Source organism: Chiroxiphia lanceolata, chromosome 18 (genome assembly GCF_009829145.1).
Source record: "Chiroxiphia lanceolata isolate bChiLan1 chromosome 18, bChiLan1.pri, whole genome shotgun sequence".
Classification (NCBI taxonomy): domain Eukaryota; kingdom Metazoa; phylum Chordata; class Aves; order Passeriformes; family Pipridae; genus Chiroxiphia; species Chiroxiphia lanceolata.
Window position 1 is genome coordinate 12682777 of NC_045654.1, and position 20403 is coordinate 12703179.

General features: G+C 43.6%; 1 protein-coding gene across 4 annotated transcripts in view; it reads right to left on the bottom strand.

The window, feature by feature from the left end:
* Positions 1-20403, bottom strand: part of GALNT9 (polypeptide N-acetylgalactosaminyltransferase 9) — a 134104-nt gene that overhangs the window by 54571 nt on the left and 59130 nt on the right. For all 4 annotated transcript variants that reach the window (XM_032706032.1, XM_032706029.1, XM_032706030.1 and 1 more), the window contains one exon: positions 15447-15564. In XM_032706032.1, coding sequence (XP_032561923.1) covers positions 15447-15564 — 118 coding nt within the window. The remainder of the gene's footprint in view (positions 1-15446; positions 15565-20403) is intronic.

The window sequence follows — 20403 nt, forward strand, 5'->3', positions numbered from 1 at the left end:
CTGGATTTGCATGTTTGCCAGTTAGCTTAACCATAATACTACAATGTGTATCAAAAACTACCCTCAAGAGTTGAGTTTGCAGCCCATCTAAAGATACATTTCGGCAGAGTGTTAAGCCTTCACAGAATGCCAGTGAGGCAAAGAGCCCCCAAACCAATCAACTAAGTGGCTTAGATTTAACCAAGCATTAAAAAAGAAGAAAAAAGAAAAAAAAAAAAAAGTAAATTTTGTATCCTTCTGTCTGTAACATTTAAGCAGAGCAGCAGCAAGGAGCAAGCTCTTCAGCTGATATGCTGAAGTGCCTCTTCTCTTTCCAGCAATTTTGAGGGATGACCTTGGCATGATGCATCCAACCAGCCCATCACCTCAGAGAATACTCCTTGAAAAGCAGGTCAAGAAAACAGGGTAAATGAGTTTGTGCTCTCAGGCAGAACTCCAGCAGGCCACTGGTAAAGGGGGAAGAACCATCCTTGTGGGACCAGAGATGAGAGTCAGAGGGAAGGAAACTGGAGCAGTGGTAACCAGGAGATGGAAGACAGGGAAACACAAGGAGGAAGAGCCACTTGGAAACCTTTGCATGTGCTGTCTGTGAGCTGCAGATGCCTTGGCATGTACAGCTGTGACAGGGACACCCCGTCTTTCAGCACTCGGCTACAAAAGCTGTGAGTTGGCTCTAACCAGCCAGCAATCAATTATTGCAGGAGAGTCAATTGATCACAGATCATGATTAGCCAGATAATTTGCTTCATATTTCCATTAATGAGCCCAATGGGCATGATTAATTGCCGCGGGGGGTAGAATTTCAGTGTGGCTGGTGGGGAACTTGCTCTGCAGTGTTGTGAATCCCATTACTGTTAATGGAAATTTAACAGCCAAATCCCCTGTGGATCACTCAGAAAAAAATTACCCCTTAAGGTTAAAGGGGATTTCATTAATAGTATTCCAGGATGCCCTGATTTAAAAGTACTGTAAGCCTCCAGTGTCATGAAGAAATATGCATCCTACTGTTTTCTGCATATCCCTCGTTATTATATCTATCACTTTACCCTTCTCAAATGGAATTTCAAAACACAGCTCAGCCTAATGAAACGTAAGGCACATTAAGGGTAAATTTTCTAAAAGTTATTCAAGGAGATTTATCTGCTAAATCCCCATTAATATTAATGGGAATTGCCCAGCTACATTGCTAGACACTACTCTGAAAATAAACCCCAACAGCAATTTATCAGGCTCCTTGGTACTTGATGCCTACATGCAGCAGAATGTACACTGCATTCCAGCCCCAAATTTGGGCTGGAAATCTAGATACCACGTTGTCACAGTTAATGACATCTAAAGCTTCATCTTGCACTAGCCTGAGATCTAGACAGAGTCTTATAAATAACTTTCTGGAGCCAATACATGGATGTCACTCTAAGCTAGCTAAAGGATATGTAGGAAAGTATTAAGTTGTCACTCCAGAGTGCCTTACTGACTATCAATCACTAAGAAACACTGGTGACAGAGCACTCCTATTGCTGGGCAGCCCAGTTGACAGAGAGTTAAATTCCCCTTGAAATACAAGGCTTATGTTCTCCAGAAGGCAAGGTCCATTAAGATGGACATCAAAAAGAGCCACCTTCTAAATACATATGAAATAAAAGAATAGCTGCAAATATTAATTTCTGTTCAAACTGAAACATTTCCTTTACAGTGTCATTTCATGTCACAGACCAGACACCTGGTTAGTTGTTCTTGCTATTAAAAAGGCATTTATATTTTTCTACCCCGAGCAATAGATTTTCTCCTTGTCACCTAGTCTAGGCTTCTCCTCTTAAGCAAGAAACTCCTCAAACCTCTAATTCTTCTCTTACTTCAAACATCCATTGTCAAAGACATTTATGAGCTTTCCTGGGAGTTGCTAAGGTACTTAAGAGGTCTGGTGTCCACAGCAGCACTGTGCTCATAAGTCACTGGCACAGCTAGAGGAGGATGTGGAGCATTAAGGCCTGGTGGAGCTGAGCCAGGGAAGGCAGAGGGAAAGGAGACTGATGAAAAAGGATGAGATACATTGGCAAGAGCAGGAAACAGAAGGTGGGAAAAAAGTCTAAAGACTTGCCAGAAAGGAAGGATTTAAGACTGAAAGAAAAGCTGAACCAAGGTGGGAAAATCATGCAAATTTTCAACGCCCCCCTCCCTCCCTGCACAGCTCAACATGTTTCAGTCCCGGTCATTTGTCTCACACACGGGAGTGGTGGCTCATCTCCACTATCCCCACAAAACACCTCCTCCACTGCCAACTCACGTGCAGAATGCAGAAGATATCCAACCCCCACAAGCTGCCCTAGACAGGATTTAGTGAGTGCTGCCTGCACACCACACCTGCCTGCCAGGGATGAAAAGTGAGCGAAGTCAAACACGCCTCCCACTGGGTCTTGTTTTCGTGGTTCTCACCACGACCAGCATGGCTACATTTGCACCTTCCTTACTCCTGGTCTGGTTCTGTCTGTCCAAACACTACCCGGCAGAACTGACAGCAGATCTGCTGTTTAACCCAGAGACTGTTGTGAAAGCACCTAGAGATAAATAGGGCTGTGCTGACAGTCAGCCGTTCACATCCAGACTCCAGAAGAAACCATCAGTGCCCTGCAAGGTATGCAGAATGGCAGCAATCTTTGGGGAAAGGTCTAAAAAGCATCTTAATAAGTGTGAGAATTTGCTATTTTTTCATATAGAAACTGCCTTTGACATTTGACATGACAGGAAATGTTGCTGCAGTTAAGATGGACAACAGGCTGTGCTTAATTAAAACAGGCAGAGGGAATGGAAAGGGAAAGAAAGTAACTTATAGAACAGTGGCACATCACCACAACCTCCTGAAGAGATGCTGAATATGGACTAATGAGGAACAAGAAAAATGAACCACACTTCCCTTAGCAATTATTTTTGCTGTGCTTTCAGCTGAAGACGATCATGAGTAACATGTAAGGATGAAAACACATGCAATGCTACTGAGCACAGAATGACACAAACCTGGGTCTAAATTCAGCTTTTTAAAACTCCCTTCCTACTTCTGCTGCAGCCCAGGTAGTAGCTGGGAAGGAGGAAACAGAAGAATGCCTGTTCTGCTTGCACGGCAAAGGGAAGATAATGGGCTAATTAAGTTTATACCAGGTTTGGCCTAACACTGAGGGTGCTCAGGGCAGAACACCCAGGGCTTGGCTCCACAACCTATTATCCACATCCTTTCCCCTCCAGGGACAGCCCAGCTTCATTTCAAGCAGCTGATACAACCATAGGTAGTTTCAAAACTGACTCTACGACCTCTTCTTTCAGCAGATGCCTGATCAAGCTTGTTTTGACACAGAATTGTATACACGTCCCATTCTGCTCCCCTGCCCCCAAATCTGAAAACAATGGATATTAGGAGCAGAAACAGAGATGCACTTCTGAAAGCATGCAAAAAAAAAAAAAAATCCTTAATAATCTCTGCACTCTTTTTGACTGAAGATCTTTCAACTCTTGTGAGTAAATCCCTCCTCATTTCATTTGGCATGTGTTCAAGAAGCCCCAGTTCTAGCAATACTAATGCTTCTTTCTTATCTATTTACTTTAACAGCTTTTTCTGCCCAATTCCTAAGTCCAGTACAATGCTTCCCTGGCCTTCAAAATATAATCTTCATTCTCCTCCCTATTGCTTTGTAAACATTTTTTTTCCCTCTAATACCAGTAATCAGAAAAGCACACATTTTGAGGCTCGGAGGCACCTGCCTGCATTGGCTAATCTTTCCAGAGCTGCTCTATGATTCTCAAAATCCTTCTTACTAGGCAATTTGCTTCTCACCACTCAGCACCGTGGCTGACCCTCCTCTCTGTCATACACCCCATTTTCTCATCACTGCTCTTAACATGTTGCTCACATGCACAGTGAGTGCTGGATCCCCTCTATCTGCTGAAGCTCTTGGAATAGGAAAGGCCCTTCCTCTTTCCCAGCCTTTTCTCTCTCTCAACCTGTGCCTACATCACCCTATTTTTACATAAATAAAGGCATTTCTGTAAAAGTAAAAATCCTTTTTAGTAACCCCTTCCATTCTAACACTACACAAGTACTGAAGATGTATTAGTTCATCGCAGCACCCAAACATTTTGGCACATAAACAACAGATTTATAATAGTCCCTTTTAAATTATACATATGCTACTGATTATGTATATTAATGGGTCAATATATGTGCAAATCTGGTGGTTGTATATTTATAGTTAAGACAATGGAGTTATGCAGAACATTCACAATGAAAACTTAAAATCTACTGAATTTAGACTCTGTTCTGCGTTCATTTTGTAATATCAACTGAAACAAAACTGAAGTTTCTCCCTTTAATTCTCTTGCTACAAAACATAGCACATCCATACATTTCTGCTTTTGGAGAGAAAAATGCCTCTGTATTTGAAATGTGCATTTCAGATCAACCATACTATGAAGTTCAGAGTCTCGGCATAAATCCAAGTATTTCACAGAAGCCCTGTGAGGACGAATGGCCCAAAATGAGCACCAGTCCATGATCTCTACTTACATATAAATATGTATACACAGACTTATATAAACAAACACACAGACGAAATACCAAGATGGGGAGACAGAATGTGTGCATGATGCTGCAGAAAGAGGGCATGCTTAATTAAAGGATAATAGTACACAGAAAAGAACAAGTCTAAATATTTGTGACTAAAAGTCTGGCTTTCTGTTATGTCTTATATTGGAGAGGATTGTAATATTTGATTGTAGACTTAAGAAAACAGGAAGTTCTTAGATGGAAACACAAGAAGTAGGATCAAAAAAAACACCCTATCCTCAAATCCTTTTCACATGCTCATTTAGCAATGAACAAAAGAGACAAATTGCTTATTAAAAATGTAATTAACTAGCGATTGACATTGCTAATATTTATGCATAGGAGGGAAATGAAGAATCCCAGTTATGTTTTACAGGAAATCATAGAGAAGAAAGCATGTACTATATGCCGTGTGAGTTCCTCTGAATATCAGCATTGCTTTCCAAGTAAAAAGTCCCTGGAAAGCCAAGAAACGAAATGCAAACGAGTGTTCAGCACAGTGTGGTAACATTGCAAGAGCCACTCCCAACACCCCCTACTTCTGTTTTATTGGAGTCAGAGACCTCGCTGATGGAGCCTCCTGGGATCCAGAAGGCCTGAGCCCAAGCCATTCCAATGCCACCCTGGATGGGTGGGTGGGGCAGCTGGAGCTCTCCTGCCCTGCACAGGAACCCAAACTCCTGCTCTGCACAGGAACCCAAACTGCTGCTGCCAAAGGAGATCAATCCTTCAGTGGGAGACGTGCCCTGGCGAGGCACAGAATCCCAGACGAACAAAAGGCCTCCTCCTGCCTGAAGATCACCCCCTGAGCACTGTATCAAAGCTCACCTCATTTAATGCAAGCATCTGCAGAGGGTATTTTCCCCTCCAGGCCTTCCACGTCCTTCTGTAACATTTACTGTTGGAGATCAGCAGTCTATACAATTTATCGCACCTGTCAAGGCTAATTTATTCATGCGATCTGGCAGGAATCAAAAAGACTGAGATCGATGTGCCAGCAAACCCTGACATTTATTCATATTTTAAAGTCCCATTTGACCTTGAACTGCAGCTAACTGGAGCTGAACTGTCAGCAGCTCCCTGAGGCTCAGGGGCTCTGGCAGATCGGCGCCTCTCGGCTAAAAGGCACCGTGTCAGGGCAACAGACACTCAGCCCGGGAGCAGGGAAGGCTGAACCACAGACAGAGGGGTGGGGAATACAGCACCACTCACAGCCCACCAGTCAACCCAGCACGGGCACCAGGGCAGCCTGGAACTGCACATTCCTGCAGTACAACTGCTCAGGAGCCAATGAACTTCTTGGCGAGCGGTTAAAAGGGTGAGGGAAAGGAGGGAAGAAGGAATGTGATGTGTGTCCGCACAAGGAGGACACCCCGTGTTGTCCTCAGCCCCCCATGGGCTATTCCTGGTGAATTGAGGGGAGGCAGAGGCAGAAAATAACACCATCTCCCCTCCCTGGGGGGAAATGAGGCAGCAGCAGGTAACCCAACACAGAGAGCAACCCAGAATGTACAAGAGAAACCCTCCAACCCAGAATGTACAAGAGAAACCCTCCAACCCAGAATGTACAAGAGAAACCCTCCAACCCAGAATGTACAAGAGAAACCCTCCAACCCAGAATGTACAACAGAAACCCTCCAACCCAGAATGTACAACAGAAACCCTCCAACCCAGAATGTACAAGAGAAACCCTCCAACCCAGAATGTACAACAGAAACCCTCCAACCCACCAGGTACCTGCCAGCATGACGTGCCGAGATCAGCTGGAAACAGGAATAGAAAAGACAGATCTCAAGAGAGAATAGCTTTGAATGTGCTCTCACACTCCTAAGCAGAATTGGGCTTTAGACCTTGCCTATTTCTCTTGAAGGCCATCACCCCTGTCCTTTCTTCAGTCAATTGGTGCCCTAAAGCAACACAGGAATTTAAAGTAGAGTGCTTGTAACACATGTGTATGCTGGAACCTCCAGCAATCATCTCAAGTTCTGAATTCAGACCAATTAGCAGAGAAATACAATAAAGTCTATTTTAAATAGTTTCAACGTGGACTCTGCCACCAAATGACTCTCAGACATCCCACGAGGACATTGTTAGTGCCTTCTGCCTCAGTTTCCCCCTTGGTTCAGTGGAGCCACACTCATTTACCTGCTCCCTCAGAGTGTGCCAGGAATTACAGACAGGACATGCTCTGAACTTATTGCATCATTTGTTATTCTGCTGACAGGAAGACATTTGTGCAAATGACACGCTATCAGAAACACAGAGGAAATCTAAGTGGCATTTTAGGTGGAAATATGCAGCTCCAGTTTTACCAAAACATGCAAACAGATTACTTTATAACAGTCAAAACACTTGAATATGCAATACGCAGTTGCGCCCAGCACAGATTTTGCAAACATATTTTGATGCTTCTCTGGGTTCTCCTTGGCTGCATTTCTCATGTTATAAATTCTGTATGTCATATTAAATACGATTTTTCAGCGAGATCTGCTTTTTCAAAGCCTAGAATACGAATAGAAATGACAGTTATGTCATTTTGTGTTTGTTTTTCCTCGCTTTTAAATGACTAACACCTTTCCATTATGTTGGAAGAATGTTACCAATGGAAAGCAATTGGCATTTTGACCAATGCATTTGTGCACATTATATATATGTCTAACACTGCCATGCAATCTGATCTGATGTTATGGCAGAGAAACAATGACAGACGAGGACGCAGAGGGAATTTGTCTGTATGCATCCAGACAAGCTGCAGCATGCAAGCAGAGAAACTACATATGGGGCTGTGCAACTTACAATAAATGTGCTAACAAAACATTTCAACCAACCTGTTTCCCTAATTTTCCTACGTAGAAACCCAAAATTTAAGAGAGAGAAGCTTCAAATTCTGGGACTTTAAGTATTTTATTGAAGCTCTTTTTCTGTCTGTGCTCAGCTGAACAGGGACCTGTTTCCCTGCTCCATGCCCTGTTCTGGCCCCTCTGTGCTGGGTCTCACTCCTCTGTGAGCTCTCTGGGGGGAGAAGCACCAATTCCACTTCTCACTGGTGGCTAATCTGCTGCTGCCTTCTACAGAAAACAGCTTCTCTCTTTTGTGCACAGTGTTAAATTGCCTTTTATCCATGTGTTACACACAATGCAGATAATGATATCATTTTTTGGCACCAAGGAGTCGAACCTCTATTCAACAACGCAGGTACATGCATTATTCCTCCCCTGCTCCTGCTCCCTCAGCTCAGAGGTACCTGTCACACAGGTCAGCTCGACATGCTTTGCTCTTTACTCAGGCAACACCAGTGCAAGGATAATTATTAGCCAGTTAGATATTTCCTTAGCAGACCACAAAAGATACAGTAAAAAATGTCATGTTTCCTCCCCAGGTTCTCCAGGCAGAATTAAAATGAAACCAACCAAATCTAAGCCCCACAACACTTTGCTTTCCTCCTTGAAGCCTACAACTCATCAAATATCAGCTCTGTTATCCTCATGCTCATGTGACAAAAACACTTCCACCTGCCAGGGGTGAGGATTTACACTGCTCTGTTTAACATCATAAATAATAGGGACTGGAATATTCCTACAAGGGTAACACCTCAGCTCCAGATGGAGAGTTACACATTTAAACACCTTCAACCCCACCTCCAGACCCTATTAGAGGCTGGAGGAGCCTATAAATCTGACAGCTCACCTCTGAGGCTGAGGAACACTTTTCCAAATGAGATCATTTACCTGGAGAATGGTACCTGGGAAAACCTTCCAGCAACACGATCCCACACAGGAGCCCTGGTCACTGCCAAGGAAAGCAGTTTGAGCTGTGGGTCTCACATCCACCACCTGCTCCTCCAGGACTTCCCCAGGCTGCTGGTCTGGGCTGGGACTCCAGCCCGAGCCAAACCTTTGCTCCAACTGCAGAAACCCAGGCTGAAAGGACCCCTGTCCCTGTAAGAGCCCTTTATAACTGCTCATGTTCTGATTAAACCTCTCATCCCCAGAAAAATGAGAACCAACTGGGGAGCTACTCAAAAAGTCAATTAGAAAATGGGCATCCCCCTGCTCTGGGAACAGCTGGTATCCTGAAAGCCTTTCACATCTCATTTTCTGAGTGGAAAGAGGATGCTTTCCAAAGAACTGATTATTTTTTTTCGTTTGTAAGAGTTCTGAAAAAGATCCAAAGTGGTTCAAAAAATACTCAGAGAAATCTTTTGCCAGGTATGCTGGGAGCCAGCTAAGGACCCACAGCTGGGCACCTCTGGGTACACAACAACCCAAGCCAGGCTTTCAGTAATCAGCATCAAAATTTAGACTTCTACAGAACCTCTGGAGTTCTGGATGAGCTGCTATTTTGCAAGAGAAAACATGTTGTATCAGAAAGTTTTCTGAGCAGCTGTAGCTCATCTCTGGTGTTTGGTTCAGACATCATTAGGCAAGTGAAACCTATTTCAATCTCAACACAATTAGCACACTCAGCTTCTCCTCATTTTCCCTCTCTCTCTCTCTCTCATTCAGTTCACACTTGTCTCTGTACAGGAACCTCTGTCAGATTTAGATCAAACCTGCAGGAAAGTGGCTGAGAAGAAAGTGGCAAAGACTAAAGAAGCGTTTTCTTTCCTCAGTTCTTTCACTGTTGATCTCTTTTTGAAATTTCCAGCCCTGTGCTTTGATAATGTCCTAGTACATGAAAGAGTTTGTAACATGAAATGTTACACTCGATGGAGCGTGATGTGATATGGAAGCCAAATGGCCAGATGCTCTTTCCTGAGCTATTTCCAATGCTCCCACTTTAGAGAATGTTTTTAAGGGTATTCACAGGCTCTAGCCTGGAGTGTGCTGGCAATTTCATGCTAGAGCACCATTTTGCACTGTGTTCTGATGAAACCACTGTTTTCCGTTCCAGGTTATAGTCATTTTCAATTTAATAAATGGAAAAATAAGGAAGAAATAAAAAAGAAAAAAAAAAAAAGAAAAAAGGACAGCGTGGTTCCAAGAATTTGCAGACAGGTAGGGAGTTGGGTTCTGTCCCCAAAAAGAGGGTCATACATCTCATTTAAAGTACTATATTAATCTGGAATCACCAGGGGTGATTCCTGGTGGCTTTGGACACACCAGGGTTCAGCAGCCTGGGATTTAAAGCCTGCATGAGCTTCTTCACTTACCACTTAGTCTGTCTCCTTCTCCAGACAGAATGTGTTACTGCTACGTACAGATGTCAAGCCTAATCCCATCCTGCCTGAATCTGTGGAACTCCAATGGAATTAGAAGATGCTGAACACTGAGACAGGCTGAGGACCTGGCTCATCACATATTCACATCCCCCCAGAACAGGCTGCTCCAGTCCCTGTTTTGAAGAGGGAAAGGAGCTGTGAATTAATGTAATCCGGGCACCATGAATTCAATCCTTTCATGATTTCTTAATGCTCGGCTTTACAAGCTTAACATTCTTTTGCCACAGGAAACGCCTATAGAACTGCTAAATTAAACTGGAGAGGGAAAAAAGAGGACACCTTTACACCTTATCAGGAGGGTGAGGCCTGGGAGATTTATCACTGAGATCTCTGCAACCCAAGCAATGGGGCAACTTCCAATAACAGCAGATTACATCACTTATTAGGATTTTGCTTAGGCAGTGTAGAACTGCTCAGAAACATTTTAATAGCATTTAACTTCCTGCTGAAAATGCTGATTTATTGTACTCCAGAGTGAATGGGCATGTCTAAGGACAGAGTGCACTGCATTTTCAGATGTCAGCAATTGTGGGTTTTTGTTAACATCATTTAAGTGATTAAACATCTTCAAACAAAAAAGGCTTTCTTTTAAAACTTTTCGTTCAAAATTTCATTGATTTCTACTAAAAATTACAGCTTGGGAAAGGTCAAAATAAAAATGAAGCATTTTTACATTTACCAAAGTAAGACATTTTGATTAATCTGTATTTTTGAACACTTTTCACTTGTATTTTACTTAAGCATGTGGGAAAAAAACCCTGAAATTTTGAGAACCTCTCCAAAAAAAGGTTTCTACTTTGCTCTCAGACTAGGGACCTGACCTCATGAATCACACAGAGCAAAAAGCATTGTCCAGAATTCAGAATTAAAGTTTGCTATACATAAACCTTGTGACATTTTTATTACAGCGTACCAGTCTAGAATCTGCATTTAAAACACTGACTTCTCAAAGGAATCTAAATCTCCTTAGCTAAAGGTAATAAAATCAGGTCAAGAATTCACTACCCAACGATGTACCATTAGCATTTCTGTTCAGTGAAAATGTAGTTTACCTATTTTTAAAGAAAGTAAAGGTAGGGCATATAACATAAGTTTGGAAAGTCTAATGATTTGCTTGTGTATTAAAGTCCATTACATAATGAGTTTTATCTCCTCATAAAGAGATATCAGGGCACCTGCATCATGGTTTTTTCACAGCACACCCTGTGGTTCTGCAAACCCAGAGGTGGGACTGTGTTCCTGAGCACGCAAACCACGCTTGATTTCAGCTGCTCAGCTTGGCCTCCACCCTCAGTGCAATCCCAGCAGCAGAGTGTACACCAGCCCAGTTCTATCCTGTTTCCAGACAGTTCTTTTCAATCCCCGTGATCTGTGTTCTGATGAAACCACTGTTTTCCATTCCAGGTTATAGTTATGTTCAATTTAATAAACAGAAAAATAAGGAAGACAAAAGGACAGCGTGGTTCAAAGAATTTGCAGACAGGTAGGGAGCTGGGTTCTGTCCTCAGAAAGAGGATCATACGTCTCATTTAAAGTACATTTAAGACTGTATTAATTTGGAATCACCAGGGGTGATTCCTGGTGGCTTTGGACACTCCTGTGTTCCCAGGGCCAGCCACTGACCATTGCCTCAAAACTGGCCAAAGTTACCTGTGACACACCTGCATGAGCCAAGGGCACAGCCAACCCTGAGCATCCAGGTGGGTTCTGCTGGAGCACTGAGCCATCCCTGGCATTCACCACAAGTCACTCTGTCCCACTGGGACATCTCTGATTCACTTCTCTGGCCAGAAGCTCTTACACAGCAGGTTTCCTTCAGATCTCTCAAACCGGGTAAGTCATTAGTTGGGGTGGAGGGTGGTGTTGTTTTGTGTGTTTGTTTCTTCAAATCTCTGAGTTAACACCTCTGAGAATTCATCAGCTCCTTCAGATTCCCCCCTTTGATGTGCATCACAGTGCTACTGAGAATAAAGCAGCATGGCCAGTTGATGCTGGTCATAGAAGAAAAACGTTTTACTTTCAGTTGACAATGTGGCAACATACTTTTTATTTCATTTGTTTAAAATCTTAACAGTGGAAGCAGAATTTAATTTCTACTAGAGCATCCTTTAAAATAAATGCTTGATCTCTGCCCACCCACTGTTACAGTTGATGGGTACAAAGTAAAAAGAAGAGCAACTCACTCACACTGGAGCACCAGAGAAGTGAGAGATCCTTAGTGCAGTGATTAATGACTCACTATAAAAAGATGCATCATAAACTGCTTGTATTAGGTTAAATCATAAACTAGGCTTTTAATGTTTATATGATCCCTTTCTACATAATTAAGTGTGTCTGTAGCTCCCACTAGGAACGGAACTTACGTGACGTTTGCAAACCATGCAGTTTCTTACAGGGTCCAATTTTGGGACCCTCACTTAAAGGGATCCCTGTCTTCCTCTACGTTCAAGCACTGCTTGAATTTCACTTTTGGGACACCTCTCTGTACTGCAGGTCAGAGAGACCTTTTGATGTTCAGGAGCAGCAAAGACAAACATGATCCTCCCTGAATTCAGAGCGTTTTCTTCAGGCACAGACACACCCAGAGCTCAGCTTCAGGAGAAAGTGCCATTGTTTTTCCTTATCTCTGCCTCCAGGTTGGGAAAAGGACAGCTGAAGCACAGCTGAAATGAAGACAGGGGGCTATCTACTGCTCACTGGACCCACAGGAGTCAGAGCAGCACCGTGGTGGTGCCTGAGTGCAGCCAACCAGCCAAGCTGCCCGTGCTCATGAAGGGCAGCTCATCCACAGAGGAGTCAGCCACCCTTTAATGCTCTAAGCTCCTGGCCAAAATCAGTTTTCAGGTTCTCACAGACAATCTCCATCAGCTTCAGGAGCTGGCTGGTGAACAGTGAGAGAACAGCACCATTTGTCCATAACAGAATTCCATCCTGTGTTTATCCACCCTGTGGTGAAACTGTCACCTTTGAAAAATACGGCACAAGGTGACATTATGGAAGTGTCCATCTATGTCCTTACTATCACAAGCTTGCAAACATGTCCACCTCCCCTTTATTTCCCAGGACAGCTGGTGCTTCTTCCTCAACCAAAGCAGAATCTCCCTTGCTTGGCAAACAGACACTGACCTCATTGCAAAGCCGCCCCATCAGGAGAATGTCACAGCTCTCACCAACATAGTTTACATAAAAAATTATTATTTTTTGAGTTTAAAAAAGAGCTGCAGAGCCTGCAGTATTTTCAATAGGCATAGTAGCCCCAGTCAGTTGCTGCACTGCTTATTCAATACAGAAAATCTCTTAGGGTAATTATTTAAATGTGTCCATCTGCAGAATTTAGAAAAGGGCAAAGCCAGTAGTGGAATACCCAAGATCATGATTTTTTAATAAACAATAGATTTGATGGGAATTAGCTGGGTTATCAAACAGTATCCTCCCAAATCAGCTCATTAAGTTTCACTGAGTTTCCCTATTTCACTTTATTAAAACAATTTAAACAAGGGTTCATTAGATGCAATGTAATCTAATTCAGACACTCCAAACCTAATCCCTTTTCTTTTAGCAGTAACATGATAATAGTTTGCAAAAAAGTTTAAAGGATTATTGTTACAGCTATTTTAAGTAGGGACTGTTTTCAGCCAAATGTGTGCCATCACTTTCCCTCTGTCTTACTATTATTATATTACTTTTTGGTTTTTACTTATTAATTCACTTATTCCTTCCTTTTTTCTGCCTTTCATTGCTTCACATGAGCAGGGTCAACAGCATCCCTGTGTGCAGGTGGAGGGGATGTGCCAAATATCCCTGCATGGCTCAGTCCACCAGGCCTTGGGAAAGGAGGGATGTTTTGCAACTTACTTGGAGATTCCGGAGTTAAAAAAAGCAACCCTGGTAAATTCACAGTGATTTTATAAATATCCTAGAGAGAAGGGAGAAGGTTCCTGTGCATTTTCACGCTGTTAGTTTCTGACAGCTCTCAAAGACACACAGGAGGGGATCACACATAGGATTTGCAAATTAGGAGGCAGACACTGCATATTACTTACCATGATAGATCCAGGCTGGAAACACAAAGTAACAGATCCCTGCTATGGACACACAGCTTATTTTAGAACAAACTCATACTCTTGTACTTTCATAAAACCTCTTCCAAACAGTAGGGTTAGTTTTTCTCATATGGCAAAAAGAAACCCAACCAAAATAAACCCCAAAGAATGAGAGCTGGTTTTTAGATCCAAGGTTTCTGCAGGCTTTAACAGGTTCCCTATCCCTGAAAACCTGTCCTTGCCCACTTCAAATCCTTGTCTCTTGAAGCAAGTGCCATTCCATAATCCTATTAAAACCTTTGCCTCTGTTTACCAGTAGCCCTAATCGTACTCAGCAAGTCCTTCTTGTCTAAGGAAGAGCGACAGCTTTCAGATTTCTTAGGAGCCTTATTCATCAACTACGCCAGAGTTTTGCCAGAGTGTTCAATCTATTCTGGGAGCAGCCATGTGGAAAAAGTTTCAAACAGCTCAAAGCCCTGCACAATGATAAAGGAAAGCTCACACAATCCTGGTAATAGCCTGACCCTCTTAAGGAAAATTGGATGATTTGTGGTAGCAGTTTTCCTGTCCCCTATGTGAAAAGTAAAAGCAGTGTATTCACGCAGTCCCATTACAAACCCCATCCCTCTTGCAGTGCTGGAATAATAAACACACACCCATTTGTGAAAACAAACTCCTGCTGCAGTGACCTTCTTCCTCAGCCCACTGGTGTGAAGGAGTTTGTAGCCATTTTAGAAAAAAAAAGAGTCAGATAAAGGATGGACTAATTTGATGTTCAATGTTTCACCATGAGCAGAATATATGCTTTAATGAGCACATTACATGCACCAGGGATGTGTTACTGCGAAACAGGGGATAAAGAGTAAGGGGAAAATAATTAAACAGTCAGCTCTATAATGAGGAAACTGTGTTCATGCAACATTAAGTGGCCTAATTTCCAAATGCTAAGCAAAGACATATTCCTTGGTGTTCAGAAGGACTGGATGGCAAGCACCACCTTGAAAACAAGGGCAAAGGATCACAGGTAGCAAACCTCCTATAAGTCAAGAGCACAGGGTGGACTGATGCTGCTTCAAAGCCATCTGGCCACACTTCACATGGACCCATCTGACAGGGTCGAATACCTGTACCCTGTAGTTCTTATTCTGTAAAGCTGTAAAATATCCCAGCATTCATCACAAGCCATATGTAGAACCTCACAACTGACTTCTACCAGCCTGGCCTCAGTTTTCTGCAGGTATTGCACCTGCTGGGCCACAAATGTACAACATCAACTAAGGGCAACAAGCACAGGAATCCCAGTGTAGCTGTTTGCACAAGCAAAGCTACTGGGAAAGGGGAAAATCTGTCTCGTTGGGTTCAGACACTGACAGAATGAACCAATAAACCACATTTCTGACTGTTATCAGTTCTCTCAGGGCCAGTAAGGTCAGGAACATTCATTTACTGGGACTGTCAGTTCCAGACAGTGTTGCAATATCAATTACTCCAGCATAATAGCCTATCAGTCAGGCAGCAACTCTGCTGGGCCACAAGCTCCCAGTCATTCTTTGCAAATGGACATGGCAAAAGTCTCATCTTTGTTACTCACCCTCATGCCTAATTCGATGTTTTCCCCTCCATAGACCTCCATACCAGGGTCAAGCAAACCAATCTCACCAAAATACTCCCGGTCCACTACAAAGGAGCACCCAATCATGGCTGGTGTCCTGCACAGAGAGAATAAAGCAAAAAATTAAGTCATTTCTTAGTCATTTCTACAGAACCCATCTCATAAGAAATTTGCACAGATAAAGCAGTTCTTGGTCTTCAAGTTTACATTTTAAATTTATCTATGAGTATCAGTCACATTGCACTTCACCCCCCAGTGGAAAGAGGACCTTGTGGGACCAGAGCCACCCAAATAATTAGCACACTGCCAAACACATCACACCAGCTGTCTGTGGGACACACAAGATGTGAAGTCCTCCATGTGTGTCACTGAAGTATTAGGCTGGGTTTCATTTGTTTTACAACACAACCTCTGTGCTGGAGCTGAAGTTTGTTACCACAGAGTAGCACAAGAACTAGACAACACTTCATTGGAAGATCAACACAGACAAAAACCCCCATAACCTTTGCTGGAAATGAGGAGTCCCCTTACCCACATATGAAAAGACAGGGCATGTTGAGAGCCATGGATCAATCCTGGTGTGAAGTCTGCCAAGGAACTTTCTGGAGTCAGCTCCAGCATATGAATTTCAGCCTTTGTGAAGCTATTCTATGACCTGCAGTTGGCTGCAGGAATGTTGTCATCACTTCAGGTCCTCTTTCTCATCAGCAGTTCACCATTTCTACAGCAGGAGGTTAAAAGGGCTACAAACATATGGCCAAGACATGGTTTGACAAAACAGTTCTTTGCTCCTGGGCCCAGTGCATATCCTGACACTGCAGAACAGAGCCAACCCCGTGACAGAACTACCTGGTATCTGTGACAAGGTTCATTTGCTGAGGTGCTGCTGTCTGCAATGGGCTCTGCTGTGCCACTGGCACTCCTGGTACCACTTCAGCATCTCTCCTTTGCACTTTCTCTCAGTTTGAAAGCCCCTGCCACCTCCCAGATCATTACAAGCCTCTCCTGCAGTGCACACTATCCCTCTCATGTTTTCTCTGCCTAATTGAAAAAGGCAGCTGTTGATAGAAACACATTTGATCAGCACTGTTTCTGACAAAGAAGTTGAAATGGTTTGATTAACTCTCACGTTTCACCCTTACAGAGTGAGATGCATTCCCTGGGTGATGAGCTGAGGACAAGATTTAATGGTGGTTACAGTGGCAAACATCTGGCTTTCACAGATGTCTCTGCACTGAAATGGGGCTTCTCAGGAGATCCCTGAACTCATTCCATCAAAAAGGATGAAGAAAACCGAGGCCAGATGTCAGAAACCCTACAAAGAAACTGCAGCAGGGTCAGCACAGCACCCTCAGTGCTTGGACCTCTGCCACACCCAGAGTGCCCCTTCTGTGTGCAAGGAGTTCCAGTACTTCTCTCTTTGGTGCTGTCATCTGTGAAGGCTTTCTGTTCAATCAGTCTCGAGTTAGAAGTGGTCTCAAGGCTCTGTGAGAACCGCTCATGGTCCTGGGTACTCCTGGCTGGGCACCTCCATCCTGGTACACCAGGATCTTTGCAAGATGGATAGCATATATACATTCAAGTTATTTGATAAAATCCATCTTCTTCCTAATACTTCCTAGAGCCAAGCCTGGAAACAGACTTGCCTAAAGAGTCTGAGAGCTCTCCTGTACTCAGGACCAGACATATCCTATATACACCTCCAGGTCACACCCTGTATCAATGAAAACCACATTTTAGGCTAACAAGGATTACATTTAGTCTAGAAACAGAAATAAAAGGAGGATGTGACCAAGATAAGGAAATTCAGTGTCTTTGTAGTGCCTTTGAGGGAATATTTCAGGTATATTTCTTAAGTTCATGATAAAAAAAGGAAGATGATGGGGGAGGAAACACATCCCACTTTTTTCATTTTCCATTCACACAGGCTTTACAGGATTAAGGCACCACTGCTTTGCAAAACGGAGATGCTAGTCTGGGCTTAGATTCATTCTCTTTTTCACCCTGTCTCCCTCTCAAAAGTCCTCTGGAGGCAGCTCCTTACAGCAGTAGGATGCTCCCATGAGGATGTCTCTCCTCCCTTCCTAATGAGGAATGGTACTGCCAGGCTTTGCAGACTTCTCTCAGGTGCTGGAATCCATCTCTCTGGGGGATGGATTTTTGCAGCTGTCGGCTCTGTCCATTAAAACACTGAGTTGTTAATTGAATGGGGGTGGGAAATACATTTTGGATGCAGCTACATAATCATCACTCACAGCTGAATGCCACTGAGGGCTGCCTCTGCAGCTCCCTCTCTCTCTTCTAGGCTTTATTTCTTCTCATTAGATATATTCAAATATAGACTCCACAAGCCTTCATGGCTTATTCAGAAAAAAAAAAATTGGTTTCAGGACTCAGCAACAACAGCAGCAGCAGGACAGAAGGAACCACACCCAGCTTTTCAGAGAACTGTCGAAAATTGTCACTGACAGTGGCTTTTTCTACCTGAATTTGGCCACCTGCAGCCACTGGTCTTCTGCACAGCAGCACAGCTGCAAGCCCAGAAGCTTAACTGAGAAGCCCCTGGCCTGGACACATCCTGACAGTGCGCAATGTTGAGTGTTCTGCATATTCCATGTTCAATGCTTCCAGCAGAGTCACAAAGAGTTTTTTGGGGGCCTCACCAAGGCCAGGCCCTTCAGTGCCCTGTGCTCTGAGTGCCCCAGCTGTAAAGGCAGTGTGATGTGACTGTACAGCCCAGTGAGGGGGTAACAGTGCTGTGAGCAGAGGGACCCCAACTCTATTCCCAGCTCTGCCACTCATCTGGTCTCCAGTGAGTCACCTCCCTCTGCCTCTGCTCCTCCATCTGTGAAGCACACTATATAAAACCAGGTAAAAGTCTGAGAATGCTTCAGCAGCCTAAAACCCCAAAACTCACATCTAAAGGCATTTTAAGCACATTTTAAGCTGGATAATTTTATACTGGACTGCAGTGTCACATTGACACGTTGCAAACACTTCAAAAAAACCTGCTCCCCAAAAAGCAGGAGACCCTCACTTGGCTGCCAGCACTGGGTTTTCCCAGTATCTGAAATACTCCAGTGTATCCACCACTTTTAGTGCAGTGCAGCAGACTTTCTTTGAAAGCTAGAAATGGATATATGAGCAAAACCAACTACCTGAGCATGTCTTAACCACTGCTCACCAGCCAAGGGGCAGCACATGAGAAGGTGCATACCCTTAGCACTTCACAGCTTCAGAGCACAATATATTAAACTTAACAACACCTGCGTTATATAAAGCAACCTTTTCACTTAATCATGCACTTTCTAGCAAAACGGTGACATTTTTAGAAGGAAGGTATCATAAAAGAGCAATTAGAGGTGCACTATTCTTTACCAACACCTCAAAGGTGTTGTGAAACTTAATTGATCTGTGGAATATTCTTTGACACAACTGAAGATGTTTTAAGCATTAATTATAATCAACAGCAGCACTTAAAGGATAACGTAGGAAACACAGCAAAGTGGGTTTTGCAGCTAAAAGCTTAAAATGCAGCATAGAATCATATTGATTCTGCACTGGGGAAAGACACAGCACAGTCAATTCGTGGAAATTACCTGATAGCATGGTCACAGCAAGGGAAATGCAAGAGAGACATGGCTCTGGGTAATGCCCTGGGGAAAGGGAGGGAGCAGAGAGAGCAGGGCTTTGTGAACTCTCCCTCCCTCCCTGCCTGCCTGTTGCAGCAGACACAGTGCAGGCAGCTGGAGGGCAGAGAGGGCAGTGCCTGCTTTGAGATGAGGCACCACAAACACAGGGCACACTGGCCAGGGATGACACTTGCTGTAGGTCTGAGTCACAACTATTTTGTTTTAGTGAGATCCCCAGGAGCACAGCTCTGTCAGCAAAATCCCAGCAGGTGCCATACCCATTTCTGCACCCAGGTGCATCCCCCTCCTTCCCTTTACAGACAACTGAAGGATCCTGCCTGGGGGCTCTGTCAGGAACAGGCAAAGAAGAAAGGGATAAGTACCAGACTGACATACTGCACGTGATACAGGAAATCTTCCTCTCCCTTATGCATCCTTCTCCCCTGCCTTAAGGTCAGCATATATATCTATCATCATCATCATCATCATGCAATCACATCACATTTGAAACAGTTTCCAGAGCATCCAAGTCCAATTTCCAGGACAACTGACAAACGCTCACATGTAAATACAGAAATGTAAACATAAATGCAACCATAGATAAATACATAAATATAAATGTACATATACAGGCACGAGGAGAGAGAGAACGAGATTCGAATGACACATCACCAAGTTTTCCACCTCCCCTGGCAGAATGTTTCATTGATTCAGGTTCTTAAGCAGCACCTCACCCCTGGCCTGACAGGTAGGTGGGGAAACCTGCACGGTACCTGCATAAATACTTCTTTTTTCTTACAACTCTTGTCTTTTGCAAGAAGGAGTTACACCAGGCCCTGAGAACAGAACTCAAGGACAGATTTGCTGCTCAGGAGCTAGAGGGAAAAAAAATGACAAGCTAATGCTCAGCTAGAAAGGCAGGGCAAATATGGATGTAAAATAACTCTCTGATGACCCATGGAAGTATATTTTTTGGAACAGGCTGGACACGCATCAGAACCTGGACAAATAAAAGAGAAATTGCTCTGTTACAGGCTCCTGTGAACCAGAAACTGAAAAGATGGCCATAATCAAAGCAATAAACAGTGTCCAGTGTTGTTGTTACATGACAGCATGGTTTATCCTGAAAGACTTTACCTTCCTAAGCTCAGGTGCACAGATGGGTTTCTTCCCAGAGCAGTGAAGACCCAACAGGGCTTTACCAGCATTGCCATGGCCGAGCAGCACGGGGCAACCTGCACCTGAGATGGGCATATACACCCCCAGATAAAGGAGGCAGCACAAACCACACCACATCCAGCTCT